An 18,024-nucleotide genomic window follows, 5' to 3' on the forward strand; every position below is an offset into this window, starting at 1 on the left:
TCTCTCTCTCTCTCTCTCTCTCTCTCTCTCTCTCTCTCTCTCTCTCTGTCTTTCTTAATATGTTTATGTATCTTTCCAGAGTTGGACAACCAAGAGGCTAGGGTGACAGAGATCCATGCCCTGGTGCACCGGCTGCCTGAGAAGAACAGACAGATGCTGGAGCTGCTGATGAAACACCTGGCCACGTAGGATGACATATCACACACATGGACAACTGCAATCAGTCGTTATTATGCTTTATCATAAATGTTGCCCCCTCAGAAACAGCACAGTGTATCGCTTTAGCAGATATTATGTAGTGTTAACAGCAATAGCGAACTGTCTTCTCTCTTTTTCATTCATGCCCTCTCCTGTTTCTACACCGTAATCACTGTCATACCCCGTATCTTGACCATCCTCGAGGAGGGTTAGGGCTCTGTGTAATCGCTTGACCACATGCATTAAGGCGGTTTGTTTCGAAGCCCATCCAGCAGCCATCAGGCCAAATCCTTTTCCCAACTTATTCCTCCAAGGCAAAGAGGGGTTAACTGTCAGGTGCAGGTCTTTCTGTCTGTGCCAGGAAATGTAGAAGCAGCCCAGTAAGGACTCATTTTGTGATTTGCAGGTCAAACAATGTCCCCATGTTAAGGTTAAAACTGGGCTAAGTTTGGTAGAGAAGTCAAAGTTTTTCATACATTTAGTCTACTTAGTTTTAATTTGATTTAAATGACTATTTCAATCAAGGAGGTCCCAACTTCCCACCGGAATAGTCATTTATGCTGTTGGAACAATGTTATATGCAACATACACGTTCAAAAACCTTTCAAACTAATTTAGCCAAGTTTTAACCTTGATGTCTTTTGACCTGCACATCAGTAAAAACTGCTTACTGAGAGATAATGGGATACTACTCACCCTTTTGGAATTTAATGCTTCGCTCAAGGACATTTCAGCAGCACGTCCGTGGGTTACATAACCACAAGCTGCTGCAGCACATTATCTAAAAAGCAGGGCATGGCACAGTTGGGTTATGTGTAATTATTCCTCTAATACAGCTGACTGGTATTGTGTTTTCACTCCAAAATCCCATCTAAGCCCTCTGGCTTTACAGGGCTTTTCTTCAACAACAGCAGCATGATATTATGTGTGTCAAATGGGACGTCGGCCATGTTTATACAACATGTAGGCGAGTGCAAAAATATCTATTGTGAAGACATGCACATCTTTAGCTGGGCCTAGTGCATTACACCTGCCAGCGGTCAACTATATCATCATCACTGGCTTATAGGTTGAGTTGCTGGATCACAGTAAACACACCCAACTAATGCAGTCTAACACTACAAAGATCATACCTTCATATGTTCAGTTGTTGCTTAAACTCTATGGCCATATTTGAAGATGTAGTTCGTGGTGCTATTGAACTGTATTGCTTTTTTTTTTAATAAATAGCTGATCTGTTATTTAGCCTACCCTCGTTGATATAAATGGGACTCATTTATATCAACAGTGTGGCAAATCATCACCACCAGAACCTGATGACCATCGCCAATCTGGGTGTGGTCTTCGGGCCAACTCTGCTCCGGCCGCAGGAGGAGACGGTGGCCGCCATCATGGACATCAAGTTCCAGAACATTGTAGTAGAGATCCTCATAGAGCACCACGAGAAGGTAGGAAGGAATAATATATGTATGCATGTTTACAAATGAATGACATAAGACAAAGCCAAATGAACCGCTTGGCTTTGTCAAAGGGGATTTTCTTTTTGTGTAATTGTGCATTTAAACAACATTGAATGCACCTAACTATTCTGAAAGGGCACCTGCTACACACACACACACACATTACATGTACTCTATATACATTCAAAGCCACTTCCCCTGTTAAATCCAAGTAGCTTATTGGCTGGCCAAGCTGCTTCTAGGTTTCACTATGACAACAAACAAATCAGCATGGCTGTTTCAGACCCTCACATTACGCACACGCCTGTGAAGGACACAGACGATCACACAGACACCGAGCACATATCCCACACCTGTGTAGATGCATGAGTTTACACAGACAGGATAAGTCAATGACACACACAAAGTCACACACAGCCCCCCGCATGTCATCCCTGCTTTACAGACAGACACAGCTGTCGCTGGTGCAATGTGTAAAAAACAAAACAAGTAGTGTGTGCATGCTGTGATAGAGCAGCTCTGAATCCTTAGAGAGCTCCACAACGGTCCACGTGTCACTGTCTTCTATTGTACGACAGTAGAATAGGGATTGTCTGCACTTCACATGTCTGCCCTCTCTCCCCAGATAAAATGATCATATTGTCATTTTCTGATTTCAGCCTGAAGCTTGTGTGAAGTAAAAAGCATTTTTATTCTCTTTTCTTGGTAATTCAACTGTCTAGTAAGATTAAAGGATTTAATTTTGGTGTAAATGGTATTGAAATGGTTCACTCGAGATTCATGATGTGCTCATGTTCTGTACTGAAACATTTGTAGTTTTCATGTGATCCTGCCTATGACATTTCACTGCCCTTTTCTGCAACCAAAACATCAAATCCAGTGTGTTTTTAAATGGGCTCTCCAGCACTCCAATCGGATGTTTTTCCTCCGTATTCCGTCTTGAGTGAAGCAATGGGTGTGGACCTGGTTGAAAAAGCAGAAAAAAAACGTGATGACGGATGACTGGATGTTGGATGATTACATTTGACTTCGGCTGAAATATCAATAAAAATATACAAACAAAGCACCAATAGCGGAAAAAAACATTACGTTTGAACAATATACGTAATTGATGAGTAAATATCTTGAAACACAGTGTGTATATATTATCTCAGCATGGTATTTTCTGCATTTTGCATAATTGTGCCTCAGGGAGTAGAAACACATTTCAGCAAAGTCATGATCAGTGCTACAAATCACAGGCTGAAGCCCACAACGTCCCCCGTTGTTAAGTTTCTACAAATTTAATCATTCACAGTTAAAGGAAGTTTTATATACAGCAGCACGCAGCTTTGTTGCTGCAAAATGCTGCAATTCATTGGCACACATCCAGGAATTAATATTAGATATACAGTCTCAGCTCACCTATTATCTCTTTTCACCAGAGATAAACATAACAAGAATTAATAGCTTGGCATATAGTGAGTCATAGGCTCACTAGTAGTTTTGCAGAACTTTGTATTGTGTAATTTTTCTTTTTTTAGTGCTATTTTTCTGTCATATCACAATCTTTCACGGGTGTACATGTTCTTACATTTAAGCACAACATTGTGATCATTGTCTCTGCCCTAAATGTGATACGATGTGCCACATTTCCCTGCAGTTACATATGAGACCATACATTGCTTGTTTGTAGCAGCAAGAACATGCCGTGCTTATGTTGTTTTAATGAGAAAAAAATGTCTGTTATTTTCCCCTGCTATTTACTTTTTTAAATCTACATATTGTTTCTTTAATTGTGCTCAGATATGGCTGTCCATTTTGTCCGTGCAGATATTCAGAGACGTGCCGATTTCTGCAGGCGCCCCGACCAACCTGCCACTCAACGTGTCCAGGAGGAGAAGCAGCGAGATCAAAGCCCCGTCCTGTAGCGAAAGGCCTCTCACACTGTTCCACACACCAACACATTCCCAGAAAGGTGAGCTGAACCGACCACTTTACCGGATAAAAGTAATAGAATTTATTGATTGATTATTGTTTTCCTCCCCCTAGTTGTTATCAGACGCAACAGCTACGCTAAACAGAAACTACCACAGAGCAGTTTTGAGTGTTTTGCCAGGTGTTTATATTTCTACAGACAGATTTTGTCACAGCAATGGCACCGCAACCATGCAAGATGCAGTCATGAAACTTTACAGGTGTGTAGTTGAGGTCAAAATGAAGGCCGCTATTGAAGATGGGTGGTCTGAGCAACGGCACTGGAGGTAGTGGGGTTGTAAGTGAGGAAGGGGCAGTTGGCCCCCCACTTTTCTCCCGTGGCCCGATTACGAGTTGCGGCTGCATTAACAACAGGCTGTTAGTGGTCAGTTTTGCTTTGAGTTCGTTAGCTTATAATCAGAGATAGTTCACAGTGGTCAACAGATGTGCGGTTTTGGAACAGGAAAAAAGCATGTCGGTATAAAATACTTGCAGAACAGTGGACAACATCTTCTTGGCTGAAAACACCAAAGTGTTTGTAAATCTATCTTTATTCTCGTAGGTGAAAAGAAGAACAGTGTTGCCAATGCCACAGTCGCTGAACTGCAGCAGCCGGTTTCCTCCTCTGCCAACTGTAACAGCAGCAGCAGTAGCAGCAGCAGCAGCCAGGGTCGAACCCCGAGACACAGCCTGACCAGCAACGACGGAGAGCAGGACACCCGGCAGATCCGGCCCAGCTCACTGTGAGTGATTATTAGAATATGAATCTGAAACCTGTGTGGTTCCTCATAGATACTGTAGGACCTTTTAATTACAGGGTTTTATTTTCATCAAAAATCGAGTCAAACAGTAACTAACTGAATGATACTAATAATATGTAAATTATTAGGGAAACAACAATAATAATAATAATAATAACACAAAAACCAGAGTGAAAGTCGAGTACCATTGGCTGTTTAGATTTAGTGCAGTGTAACCGGAATGCAGCTCAACGTGCTTTGCACAAACAACATCAAAACAAAAAGAGAACACAGAGAAAGAACATTAAGAGAAATCACTGGACAAGCTAAAATAGATGAACAGATGTTTGTGAGGGGAGGGATTGGCAGGGAGTTTGGACACATTTATAAATACAAAGTGACATACATGTACACATGCAAACTTGAACTTCAAATATAGTCACAAACACATGGGTTCAAGAATGTACACACTCACGTTTTCATACATACACAAATTCACATGCATGAGCACATACACACGTTGGCACACATGTAGATATGTGGCAGCTAAGAGTTTAGAGATTCAGTCTTGTGACTGTCAGGTTGTTGGTTTGAATCCCAAAAGCATCTGGAAAGTGTGCAGAAAGGATGTGAACTCCAACTGCACCAACGATAGAAGACTGTCTACTTCCCTGGAATGTGGGGGGATTTGAAATAAAAAGAAGTTCACAAAATCCCATTGACATGCATGTACACATGTGGCAGGTACATAATCTATTCAACTAAGTTTTGAATACAATCACGTACCTAACACGTTTGTCTTGGATTTATCTGAAATAGTGTACCCACTTTCTGTGCATCGGTGTCTGGCCAGCAGTATGCACGACTGAAACCAAAAACCAAGTTAAACAAAAGTATTTTCACAGGTCTGAACAAGCGCCTCCACCATGTAAACACTGAACACATGCTAAGGCTATTAACAGGGGTAAACACACTCGCCTACATGTGAAATGCACAGCGACATGAGGCTGAGCACACAGCTGTCATCATGGGATCATCTGTCCACTTTGCTGTTGACATACACTGTTAAATCAAGATACACACTAAGAGTGCCAGACCTTCAAGTACAGCCTGTCTCCAAGACGTCTCCCCACTGCCACCTCGACTCCCTCTCCTTTACCGTACTCCTTCATCCTCATTCTTTTAATCTCTCACTAGGGGATAGCTGTTACATGATCCGGCTTTCATTTGAGTACTCGCCTCTAGATGTGAATTCTGTGTCACAGTTATTTATTACTTTCCATGTGTGTCTGTACAGTGACAGGACCCCCTTCACTGACGGAGGACATCAGGTCGTAATCTGACTGATGTGATCAATTTAACAACATGATTAAACCTCCATCACGCTCGTAGAAATCTATTCAAATCATTCGCTTAGTGAAGTGAAGTGTGAAAATCCAGCCTCATTCATGAAAAGCTGTAGAGGATACTCACATATTGCTCAACTTTTGCTTGTACTATGTGTGTAACAGTGTACATTGACTAGTAAAAAAATATTCATATGAACCTCTTGACAAGCAGCTTCATCCTTAAAATGTCACATAAGTTGAAGAGTTATGATCCTTTCAAAATGAGCTGTGAGGTATGTGCGGAGTCAGAACTTGATGGGGATAAAGGATACACTTTTTTGTTGTACTAATTAGCTAGGTCATTTTTGCATTTCTTGAACCACGGTCAGGGTTCACCTCAGGGCGTTATGCAAAGACATAAGAGATGTGTCATCCATAACTTAAAGAGAGCTTCAAGAGCACGGAGAACAAAAGGAAGACAGGAAAGTTTTCAGATTCTTCCCTTTATGAGTCACATCAATGATTCATGACAGGAAATGTTCACAGGATTTCATCCTTTTTTCTGTTTTCTTCTCCCCCTCACTATGGAATAGTGTGCTGTCAAGTGTTTAATACATGTTGCCCTTTCATATATGTATGGTACTGTATATGTACGCAAGTGTGATCGAGTTGAAACAGTTTTCCTTTCATTAACTCTGCCCCAGCCTATTTAGACATTAGACATGCATTTTATCAGATGAAAAGCCTCATGCTTTTTGCACTTGGAATATGACTACATGGGGGAAAAAAGGGCAATGTCTGATTTAAAAATCACCCAGCTCAGTGGGAACAGACACAGCCGAGGATTTTATTTTAGATTTAAAGGTAGAGGTGATGAGTCACCAACACTTTCTGGCTGGAGTAGTCAGTGACATGTGAATCTCATTGGAGCTGTCAAGGCCAGGATAGATTCAGTGAGTTGAATCAGGTTGTGCTTTTTAAGCAAACACAAGTCCCACATTGTGTGTTGTCTCACTGTGTTTGTTCTGTACAAAGAGGTTTCAGCTTCATCTTGGCACAAATACTGAAAGAGAGATGAAACCAAAGAGTAATGAAATCCATCTAACTTGAGGGGGAAGTAAAGAACATCTCAGACAACGTTGGTCGATGTAATAAGCCAGACTCTCGTATAGATAAATAGGGTGTGTATTGCTGCTAACTGTATGTCTAAAGCTTATTGTGCTGTTTTATGAATATGTCTATCTGAGATTATTTTATTATCTGATTTAATTCATTAATTTGGCCTTGAAACATCAAACTCCTTCACTGAGGTCAAGAGCCTAACATAGTTGCGTCACACATCCAAGTCCTCATAATAAAGCTATCGACAAAACATTGTAGTTCTAAATGTACCTGAGGCAGAGACTGTTTACATTGCAGATTCAGATTTTCCTCACAAAATAAATAGAATATAATTAATTATTATTAATTTAACTATCCAGCATTATAAATGAAAAGCTCCACCTTGAACAGAAGCTAAGAAAATGTAAGTACATTGTGCTGATAATGCCTCTCTTTTCCCTTCTTCACTTTAAATACACAACTTGTACTGTGCGGTTTTGTTATTGAAGGCTGATAATATGACTGTTAAGATTCCCAATATGTGGTCAGTTTATCCAAATAATGGCGGTTTGAGAATTTTTGAAGATGTGACAGCAGCATTAAGAAAACCTCTCAAGGAATTATTTCCTCCCCAAAGCACACATTTACAATCACACATGCAGTGCCAGTCACCAGGTTTATGTGGCTCTTCTCTGCTGTTTTCTCTGCTGTTGCTTCTTGATATTTTCCTTCCTTTTTTTGCCTTCTGCACAATACAGACATAATATGTCACCCTCTCCTGCTCTTAGACCTTCAAATATTATTCTGAGCCCTTACAATAGTCCCTCGGGGGGGTATTTAACCTAAGTTTTGAAATGGCAACCCTGATGACACTGGACATTTCTTATTTTGCCAGAGGCATCCAGATCAGAGCAAGTTCTGGACAGACTTCCTCCTACATTTTCTGTTCCACCTTCCACAGCTGCTTGCCCTCCCATCTGCAACGCTGTAAAACGATTTAATCGGTCATGAGATCCTGCAATGCCGACCGCCATCTCAAGTTGCACAGTCACAAGTGTGGCTATGAGTTACAACTTCATCTGTTAGGATGATGATGAGGATGAAAACTCCCCATAAATAACTGATCAATGTTATTCAACTAACAGATACATTAATCAACAAGTGAGTAACCCTATAAAACTACTGTAAACTCTCATATAGAAGCTTGTGTCACCACTTCAAAAGAAACACCAGTTTCAATCAGCTGTTAATTCCAGTTTCTCCACTTTTCTGTTTTTTTCCCCAATTAACGTTAAGCTGCCGTCGATGGAACTCAAGATTTGCGCATTTGACACTTACCAGTAATGGGATGGCTGGACAATATTAATAACATGAAAAAAATAGCTGGTGTTTGCTGAATGCAAACGATATTTCTGTCAGAGAAGAGAAACTCAGAATGACGTGACTCTTTTGTTGGACTGATGGAATTAGTGCTGTGAAATTGTGACACTGAAATTGTCAAGACAGCAGGTAAACATGGGTGAAGTTTTAATAATCAGCTCTATTGGCCAGCTATGTGTACACATACAAGGAATTTAACTTTAAGATTGCATTAGCTGGGAAGCAGAGGGCAGTAGGAATGAAAGGCCCAAAAAAGGTGAGGTTCTCTCTTCCATTGTCGTAACAGTGTTCACCTGAACCGTAGAAAGATGAGACACTGTCAGCGTCTCTATAGTGGCACCATGTCATCATTATATTCATGTCCTCATTCGTATGGATAGGCGTACACACTGAGGAAAGAAGCAGCACAGTCGCCTGTCCTCTGTATTGCTGTAATTTACAGCATCTTGCTCTCATTTTGAGAAGAGAGAGGGAATGCTGGGCTCAATGACGCCTCTTTGACAACCGCAGAAAATACAATTCATGATGCTCATTATTGAAATATTTTTGGAAACCCAACTTGATATTTGCAGGTCATGCAGATTTATTTTGCGAACGGCGTTAAGCAACAGATGATGCAATCCTACTTAAGGGATGTTTCCAATGTCATAAACACAAACCTTGTCAACTTGAAAGGACATGGCGTTTGTGATCAACAGGACCACACTAATTGCATGCTGTTGTTGCAAAAAAATTAAATTTAGCTTTGATTATTGTTTTTAGTATCAAGGCTTGAAAAAGGTTTATTATTCCTTACATGTATTGTCTATACATTTTAGATTCATGCTGTCGTTGGCAGCTTTCACATGATTTCACTTGTAATGAGATGGAAGTGTGTGACTTTGATCGTGTTAGTAAGTGTGTGGGTGTGTTGTAGCACAGTGCATTGATGGCCTGTTAGGGAGGAGTGTGGAGAGACAAGTGATATGTACTGTTAAATGTGCTGCGAGTCTGATGGGGAGAGTATATCCACCTGAAACAAGTTGATTTTCTTTGTAACTTGCTTTTATTATACTTTTTTGTTTTGTGCACCATGCCTGTAAATGTTCTATCTGAAAAGAGGAAAACTATTGATTTATCTATTCAAGGAAGGAGCTTGGAAGGAGGCAGAGAAGAAGAACGAGTTGGAGTGACATCGATGAGACAAAGCACATTGACAGACGAGCAGTGGGTGACAATGGAGAGAGCATGTCACTCAAACTGACAGTTTAATGAATAAATAGGAAACCTTTTATTAGGTTTTTCTTTAGGTCGGAGCTTGGTCGGATAGAAGGATGAATTATAGTTTACATCATTATGTCATCTGCCAATTTGAAAATTAGATTAGACAACTGTAGATAAACACTATTCCCTGAGCTTGGAACGAGTCTAACTTCAATGACGTGTAATCACAGTAGATAGATGGACCAAATGGTAAATGGACTGTAATTGAATAGCACTTTTCTGGTGTTCTGACCACTGAAAACACTTTAACACTTCATGTCATCATTCACCCGTTCGCACTCTGATGGCAGGGGCTACCATGCGAGGTGCCACCTGCCCATTAGTACTCTAACTAACTATTCACACCCATTCATACACCGCATTCATTGGGTTTAAGCAACTAGTTCATATAGCACAGCCATGTTGGGACCTCGTGTACCCACAGTGGAGTCCTTTATTTGTTTTGACAGTGGAAGCTCAACAGAATGTAATGTTCATGTTGAGTATTTCAACCCAAATATTAATTTTACACAGTAATATTTGTAATGTTGATAGTCTTTCCAAGAGTCGCAAAATGCTCTAGGAGCAAAGTAACTCTTTAAAGCTCCAAACCAGCCACTGATTGGACCGTGTGGTGACAGTTTTGCTGTTTCCAAGGTTAAGAATGAACGTTCCTCCTCAAATCCATCACTCGGTCTATATCTGTCACTTGATGACATGCGATGCCACTGCAGAGTTAATATTATCCACAGAAGTGCATTGTTGGCATCAGCAGATCGACTCCTCGCAGCATAATGCATTCATCACTTCTCCTCTTTGTGTCATTGAACGTGTCGTATAGCATTAACTGTGGTCATTGAAGTGGACAGTGCGTTTATCCCTAAAGAGAGACTGACCGGGATTATCCCAAATCTGGCTTTAGGATATAGCAGTGTCACTATGGCAACACACATTTCACGTCATCAAAAAAGGGAAAGTCGATGCTATAAAAAGGGCTCCATTATGAACGAGTTGATGTTCTGTACATCAGTGGTGGATAAGAGGAAAGAAACACACTAATGCCCCGACTCACATATGTGCTGCAAAACATGTAAAGGGAGAAACCTGACACTGGCAGAGTAATAGAGTAATGTTCTACCTTTGTAGTTTTCAAATGATATACCTTAATGCTGCTCTAATCAATATTTGTATATTAACAACGGATAAATGGCTATGGACGGTATAATGTGAAAGGAGTCACTGATAGTGACGCACTTATGTCCCCTGAAGCTTGTTGTATTGGTTTCACAGCCTGCAGCGTTCCTGTTGTGGTTCAGCCACACTTTGACAAAAGTAATGTCCTGACAGCAAATTGTGCAATACTTGTTAAGTAACATCATCTCTCTTGAAACATAATGTCAAAAATGTATATGAGGTTAGTTAAAATAGCTTTCTTTTGTTTTTACAAGTCGAGAACCATTTAGTACTTCACCTCATGGCTCATTCATTTGGATGGAAACTTCATCTGGGTTTTTATTTCATCTTGTGTTTCCAGGCTGAACCCAAAGAGTCGTGGCAGCATACCAAGCAGGTAAGAAAAACACACCTTTAATTGGAGCCGCAGCTGAGAATAATACATGTTTTGTTCTATAAATACTGCCAGTGCTATAACAATGACATCGCTTGCGTGTATGTGTCCTCCAGTGCAAAGTCTCCCAGCCCCACTTCACCACGCTCTCCCTCCTGGCCCATGTTCTCAGCCCCATCAAGTCCGCAGCCGACATCCTCCGCCTCCAGTGACTCTTCCCCTGTCAGGTCGGTCCACATTGTTTGTGTAATGGTTTAATCACAGACTGTCACTAATCACAGTGAAGCATTAAAAGACTGTCTTTGCACCGGGAAACTACTTGCTGTATTTCACGACTGATGCTGTGGCCATAGACTGTCTTGTTCGGGGGGCTACAGTAGGCCAGGTAGGCTGCTCCGATGCATAGTGAAGATTTTTTTCTAAATCAGTATGGCATCTGAGTATTTTTTGCATACTGTCGATTTTGCTTTTGTTTACATACTGCATACTACATTTTGGCAAAATCAGTACAAACTGCTAGAATAGTATGCTGTTTTTATCATTTGTGTGAATTCAGCTACTTAGTACATATAAAGCAGTTTGCATGAAGTAATGGTCTTTGTGTGATTTGAGGTGTCTAAATTTAAGCATTGTTTCGAACTGAAAGTCGTCTGTTTTTCCCCCTAAATCAGCCCAGAATCTACTGTCTCACTCTCACCTACTGTCTCACTCTCACTCTTTCATTGTCTCCAGTGTTGCGGGCAGGAAGGCTCGAGCACTATATGCCTGCAAGGCAGAGCACAACTCTGAGCTGTCCTTCATCGCAGGGACCATCTTTGAAAACGGTGAGTCAGGCTCTGGACTTGACAGCAGAATGTGGGTTGGTGTTTGAAAAAAAAAAAAAAAGAGAATACACTGTCAAAAGGAAAAGTCAGATCGTGAGTTGGTTGGTTTTTGTTGGGGTTGAAAATATGTTTCAAATAATCCAAGTAGTCGAGGGATTTTTCCCCGAAAATTTTAACTGGAACCACATCTCCTTTTGCTACCATTTTTACAATTATATTAAAAGGTTCCTTTAAATTTTTGCTTTTAATAAAGTGTGTTATTTGTGTTGGAGGAAAGAGGAAGATGCACTGCAGTTGCACAAAGAAGCTTTTTAGTTGACACCTTGCAGTTAATTATTGGTATATCATATAAATAAGCTTGGATGTGCACTTGCTCTTAATGCACACTGCTTCAGAGAATATTAGAGGCTGGCAAGCACACTGGAGTATAACGGATGTACTTAAGAGCGATGCATTGATTTTGAATGCATATATATAGTATATACATATGAAAGTAACTCTACATGCACACACACACAAAGGACACAGTCAATTATTTAAAAATATTATTTGTACTTTTTAATGCCTTTCTTTTCTTTCTTTCCCATCTGCGTATGAATCTCGCTACAGACAGTCTCATGCTCCTCTGCAGTCTAATTACAGCCAATCCAACCTCCAGCCCAACACTATAAATCACATTTATCTCCTCACAGATTGTTTTAGCTCAACTCTCCTAATGAATAACAGATTTGCACACATTTAAGGATAAAACCACTTAGGTTGTACTTCACTCATCAGGCAGAATAACCGGAGAACTTAATTGTTCTGGTACGTTTTAAAGCCCCGCAGGTTAAATCTGCATGAAAACCGACACACCCGCTCAGGAATGGTAGGGGTGCACTCTTTTAGTCATGCTAGTTGACACATGGTCTCTTGGACCCCCATACCCTAAATAGAGTTAGCTACGTTTAGACTTTATTGTAGTGCAGACCGGTGTCATCAGAGCCAAAGTGTGACCTTGGGGACATGTAATCCCCACAGTGGTATCTCAACACCCCCGTCTGCTCACGTCTTAACCAAGGACGGCTGTCCCCACAGATCTCACACCGCAGCCTCATAAGACCTTTTGAGCTGTCATTAGAATACTTTTAAAAGACAATTCATTAACCTGTTTATCGTAGCTTTTATACAGAATAATACCACAGTTTTGATTCATACTTTGTTAAAATCAAGAGGATCCATGAAAATCAGATGAAAAACCTTGTGGACTGTCTCATGTTAAGTTCACGTGTGTGTGTGTGTGTGTGTGTCTTTATTTCATGTGGTAGAATGGTCTGCAGCATTTGTGAGTTACATTCCCTGTGAGGACAACATGTGGTGAACACACAATTTATTTTTGCATCAACGTTCCTTTTAACTTCCTGTTTTCTGGCCATATCTTGCCAGAAGTCTTCTTGTTTAGTGGATCTACAATATACTGCACGCCACAGCAAAACACAATTAGCTTAATTATGTTATTGTAGTTCATACATGTCAGTACCTGCAGTATTAGTCAGGACATGTACTCCCTCAAATCTAAATGCGGTTTGCGGTCACATGTCTTTGTATAAGCTCAACTTCAGCGTCAACTTGCTTATACTTACAGCTCGCACCTACCGTATGTTAACAGCCCCTCTTCCTGCTTCACACTATGCTACAGTGGACTTATTTAGCAGCTTAGAAGGTGGTGGAGACCAAAAAAGAGCTGAAATAAGAGTGAATGATGGACTTGGCCATATCAACTTTTTAAAGCCGTAATAATAATTCAATGCTGTGTTTACAGCTTCTTACTCAGGCCCAAAATGGCAAAAAAACAAACAATTTATACGGGTTTAAGGAATGTCAAATACACATAACATAACCTATATTCTTCCAAAATCAAAACAAAAGTGCATTGAACTTAAGCAGCGCTTTAGATTAGACAGGTTGTGGCTTATTTGGCACTGCATTACGTAGGCTGCAGACAGTGGTATGTAGTATCATGCACTTTTCTGATAAACAGTCAAAGCCGACCAATGAAGCGCCATACGTTAATTATAAAAGAGATTTGAGAGGACAAAGACAAGTGATTTGCAGTTACCTAACAATTTTAATATGATGTAATTAATTCAGTACACTCCTCAATAGCAAATCACAGCTTTTAATAAAACATAACCATAATCGTTTTTTATCAAAATGATAAACTTTCATTCCTTACAGTAGCTAGCTATCACCCTCATCTGCAGCTGATGAAAATGGTTGATAATGTAGGAAACACCCATGTCTGGCGTCGACGTCTCTCATTCAGGGACATATTTCACGGTCACTTATCAGCAGCTATTGATGTGTGGTGTTGCTGCCAGAGATGTCTGCTCACAATCATTAGATATGAAACATTCAGATAATGAGGAACATGTTGACTGCACTGTTTTCAGTTATTGCCGTTTGGAAGAATGTGGTTTAGGAGACAATCTTTCTCTCTCACACTATCTGCGCGTGTGCTTATGCACATGTTTGTCCCACATATTTATGGATATTTTTCCTGAGATGTTTTTAAACAAAATCAGTGTTTCTATCTCTCTCTCTCTCCAGTTCATGTCTCCAGGGAGCCCGGTTGGCTGGAGGGAACTCTGGACGGCCGAACAGGATTGATACCAGAAAACTATGTGGAGTTTTTATAGTTCAGGGCCAAAAAAAGACTGCATGATACTGGGCTGGAGTTAGCTATTAGATCATATATATCATTAAGGACTGGACCATTGTCGATGAGGCCTCTCGTGTCTGGACTAGACTGGAAAATAAAACTGGACAAAACAGAACTTTATGGAATAGATATGACGCAGGACCGAAGGAGAGACCCATGAATTGCACTGGAAAAAAAAGAAGTAAAGATGAGTCCCACTGTTACTAGGTTAGTGTGGAAGACTTCCCAAGTCCTGGGGGAAAAGGATGTGGTGTGGGAGTGTGGGGGGAGGGATCACATGTACAAATGAGTTGATATTTCTGAGATGTAAGGCTTTTCAGCCCTTGATTTATTACTTCAAACTGCACTGCCATTGCTTCAGAGTCTCCTCTTTTTATCAGCCAGATATTGAAAAGCTTCTTGTTGAGATGATGACAAGGGAAGCGGTTGAAAAGCAAGCGGCCTTTAACTTTGGACTTGCTTGTTCACGTCCTCACTGTGCGCCGTTTGAATGATTGCTATTCCCATTGAGGGACCGGAGCTTTTTTAAGGCCGATTTTAAATGATTGGGTTTTTTGGTTGCACGGCTGTACATTTGTTCATGAGCACTTGCTGTGGCGGTCCGGTAATTCCCCAGGACGAGACTCAACCCCGCTAATGTTTTAGAGCTCTGGTTCAGCAGCAGGAGCCCCGGGGCAGATCATCTCAGGATGAGGTTACCTTGAAAACGGTTCGCCAAAAGGTCAGCGTTGGGTTTATCCTTATCCATTGTGCCTCCCTTCAGATCAAAAAATGTGGAAAATCTCAAACAAGCTCCACGAGCAGATCGGTGGTTTACAATGCAGCGTAGGAGTAATACGTCATTCCTGCTGGTTAGAACAAGGCCAGCTGTGAGGCCTCGCACTGCTTCTCTAGCTTGGATATTTTTTAATTGTTGAAAATAATTGGATCCATCACTTATATGGTGTTGAGTCACGTTTGCACCATCACAGAGCACCCGTCAACCAAACCATTGATGTTTCAGAAATACATATGATTTATCATATTTTAACCATCGTGCATATTCAATCAGTAGCTTCGCTGTAGATTATTTAATCTTCAACAGCATGGAGTGATCAAACAAACTAAAAATACAAAAAACATTTGCTATTCACGTCATGCACGCAACACAACGGTCTTTTCCATTTTTATTTATTTTTATGTAGAACCGCAAGACAATGCTAATAATGTAATTATCTGACATTGACATTCAAAAAGCTCATGTATAAGTAAAGGAAATGCAGATGTGGCTTTCAGAGAAGCTCAGGCATTTAAACAAAAGAGAAAACATCCATTTATTAGAATTGCTTATATGTATATTATGCACGCTGGTCTGCTTTGGGGCTCCAATTCAAGTCCTCGTTTCATTAATCAAAGCTGAACTTTTTCCTTAAACCACTTGGTGAACATCTGCATCAAAGCTTTTGATTGTAGGACAGAGTATTGAAAGACTGTTTTAGCATTTCAACAGGAAAATAAAAATGGGAGGGTAAAGAAAAAAACTTAAATGTGAATTGAGACTACTTTGTTTATATCTGAACTTCTTATTTATGAGAGTTTCTTAAAGACTCAATCTTGAACTGTATTCATTTTGAGGTGTTTATTGTCATTGTAAATATATACACAGCATTTGATAAGGTATGTTTTTTTAATTATGAAATTTTATATTTTGTATTTTTAGCATACTAACTTAATTTCATAATTTTTTCGTTTTCTTTGTTGCCCAGATTTTTTGTACCATTTAAGTCTATCTACAGCCTTAAATATTCTTTCAGATGTTTTGGTGAATTGACAAGATTGTGCAGAATAAAGATTAATGTTCAACAGCTGCAGCTGGGGCTTCTGGTGGTTTCTTTTAAATGAAGTGCCTGAATGTCTATACGTTGGCTGTATTCACACATGTTGCAGTTTCCTTTGTATTTGAATGTGACTGCGGTGTTGAATAAGTCACACCGACATCTACAACAGTGACATTCTTTACCAAAATATACAAAAACAATTTCTATGGAATCGCAGCAATAAACGGATTAACGAGCAGCTACAAACGTCAAATTGTGCCATGCAGTTCAACTTGCATGTGGTTCCGCACACAAATTCACGCCACTTGTGTTGCCGATGAGCTCAGGTGTTTCCACTCTGCTGATGACCCTCTGCTACGCCCACCTCCAACACCTGCAGGGAAGTCAGCCACACAAACTGAGTAACAGGCAGAGAGGGTCGTCACAATACTGTACTGACTTTTTTATTGTTTTTAATTACTAAAATGTTTTTTTTACATGCTATACTATGACTTTTTAGACTTATTTGAACATACTATAATATGAATTATTTCAACATGCTATACTATGACTTTTTACTTATTTCAACAAAACATTCAGTGACTTTTTAAAATTATTTTTTATGACTTTTTCAAATTTTTATAGTGTGACTTTTTGGACATGCCATACTATGATTTTTTGATATGACTTTTCATGTACTTGTTTCGACATGCTATACCATGACATTTTAATACTTTAGTATGTCAAAAAAGTATTATAGCTTAACTTTTGACTTACTATTATATGACTTGAGATACTATATACTAAGAGGTATTGTGATGACTTTTCATGACTTTATCGACATACTATGACTATTTTTGGACATGCTATATATGAGTTAATACGTATTTTGACATTGTATTCTATGACATTTTTTGACATACTTTCTTTTACATGCTGTACTATGACTTTTTTTGACATGCTGTAATATTACTTTTTTTTGACATGCTATGCTTTGACTTTTTTTACGTACTATATTTTTAATTTGGTTTGACTTAATTTGACATTCTATACTTTTAATTTAACTATACTCTGACTTTTTAAATGTTTTCTTTACAAAAATACACCCCGATTGTTATTATCACACACTATACTTTAAATGTAGGATGACATAGAAAAATGTTATTAAAGACGATGGTATGCGGACTATACTATGACATGCTATACAATGACATTTTTGTATTTTATAACATACTATAAGTATCAGAACGTTCCCGAAATAACCAACTATTGCTTTAGATTTTCCATTTTTACACTTTGGTATAATCCTCAACATTTCCATGCTACTTTTAACAACTTAAATCTAGAGAAAAAATAAAACCACTGGAGGTGAGCATTGAAAAATAGGAAACTTTATTGTGTAAGATGTTTGAACTAAAGAGAAATCAGTTCCTCCGAATCTCCACTTTCAACACGAAGTCAAATCCAATGTCAAAGAACCACACAGATAACTTAATTCAACATTTAATCAAATAGGTGAAAATATCGACACTGACTACAGAAGAGGTGTAATACAGAAGTAAAACAAACTTGTTTTTTTTAAACAAACATTTTATATCTTTTGTTTGTTTTTACATTGGATTACAATTACATAACTGAAATACGAACATAACAGACCAATGAAAGCCATAGCCATATGTACCAGTGAAACATGATCTGCCCTTAATCTTTAAAGATATTTGCATGTATTTT

General features: G+C 39.5%; 1 protein-coding gene across 1 annotated transcript in view; it reads left to right on the forward strand.

The window, feature by feature from the left end:
• The window catches only part of LOC116395417 (rho GTPase-activating protein 26), a 66,892-nt gene extending 50,545 nt beyond the window's left edge, over positions 1-16,347 (forward strand). Inside the window, exons 17-24 of the mRNA XM_031869302.1 lie at positions 80-185; positions 1,487-1,646; positions 3,471-3,615; positions 4,177-4,357; positions 10,940-10,975; positions 11,089-11,199; positions 11,705-11,796; positions 14,386-16,347. Of these exons, the coding sequence (XP_031725162.1) occupies positions 80-185; positions 1,487-1,646; positions 3,471-3,615; positions 4,177-4,357; positions 10,940-10,975; positions 11,089-11,199; positions 11,705-11,796; positions 14,386-14,474 (920 nt within the window). The 3' untranslated portion in view covers positions 14,475-16,347. The remainder of the gene's footprint in view (positions 1-79; positions 186-1,486; positions 1,647-3,470; positions 3,616-4,176; positions 4,358-10,939; positions 10,976-11,088; positions 11,200-11,704; positions 11,797-14,385) is intronic.
• Positions 16,348-18,024: the final 1,677 nt, after the last annotated feature.

Source organism: Anarrhichthys ocellatus, unplaced genomic scaffold (assembly GCF_004355925.1).
Source record: "Anarrhichthys ocellatus isolate YVR2014 unplaced genomic scaffold, GSC_Weel_1.0 scaffold46, whole genome shotgun sequence".
NCBI classification, from domain to species: domain Eukaryota; kingdom Metazoa; phylum Chordata; class Actinopteri; order Perciformes; family Anarhichadidae; genus Anarrhichthys; species Anarrhichthys ocellatus.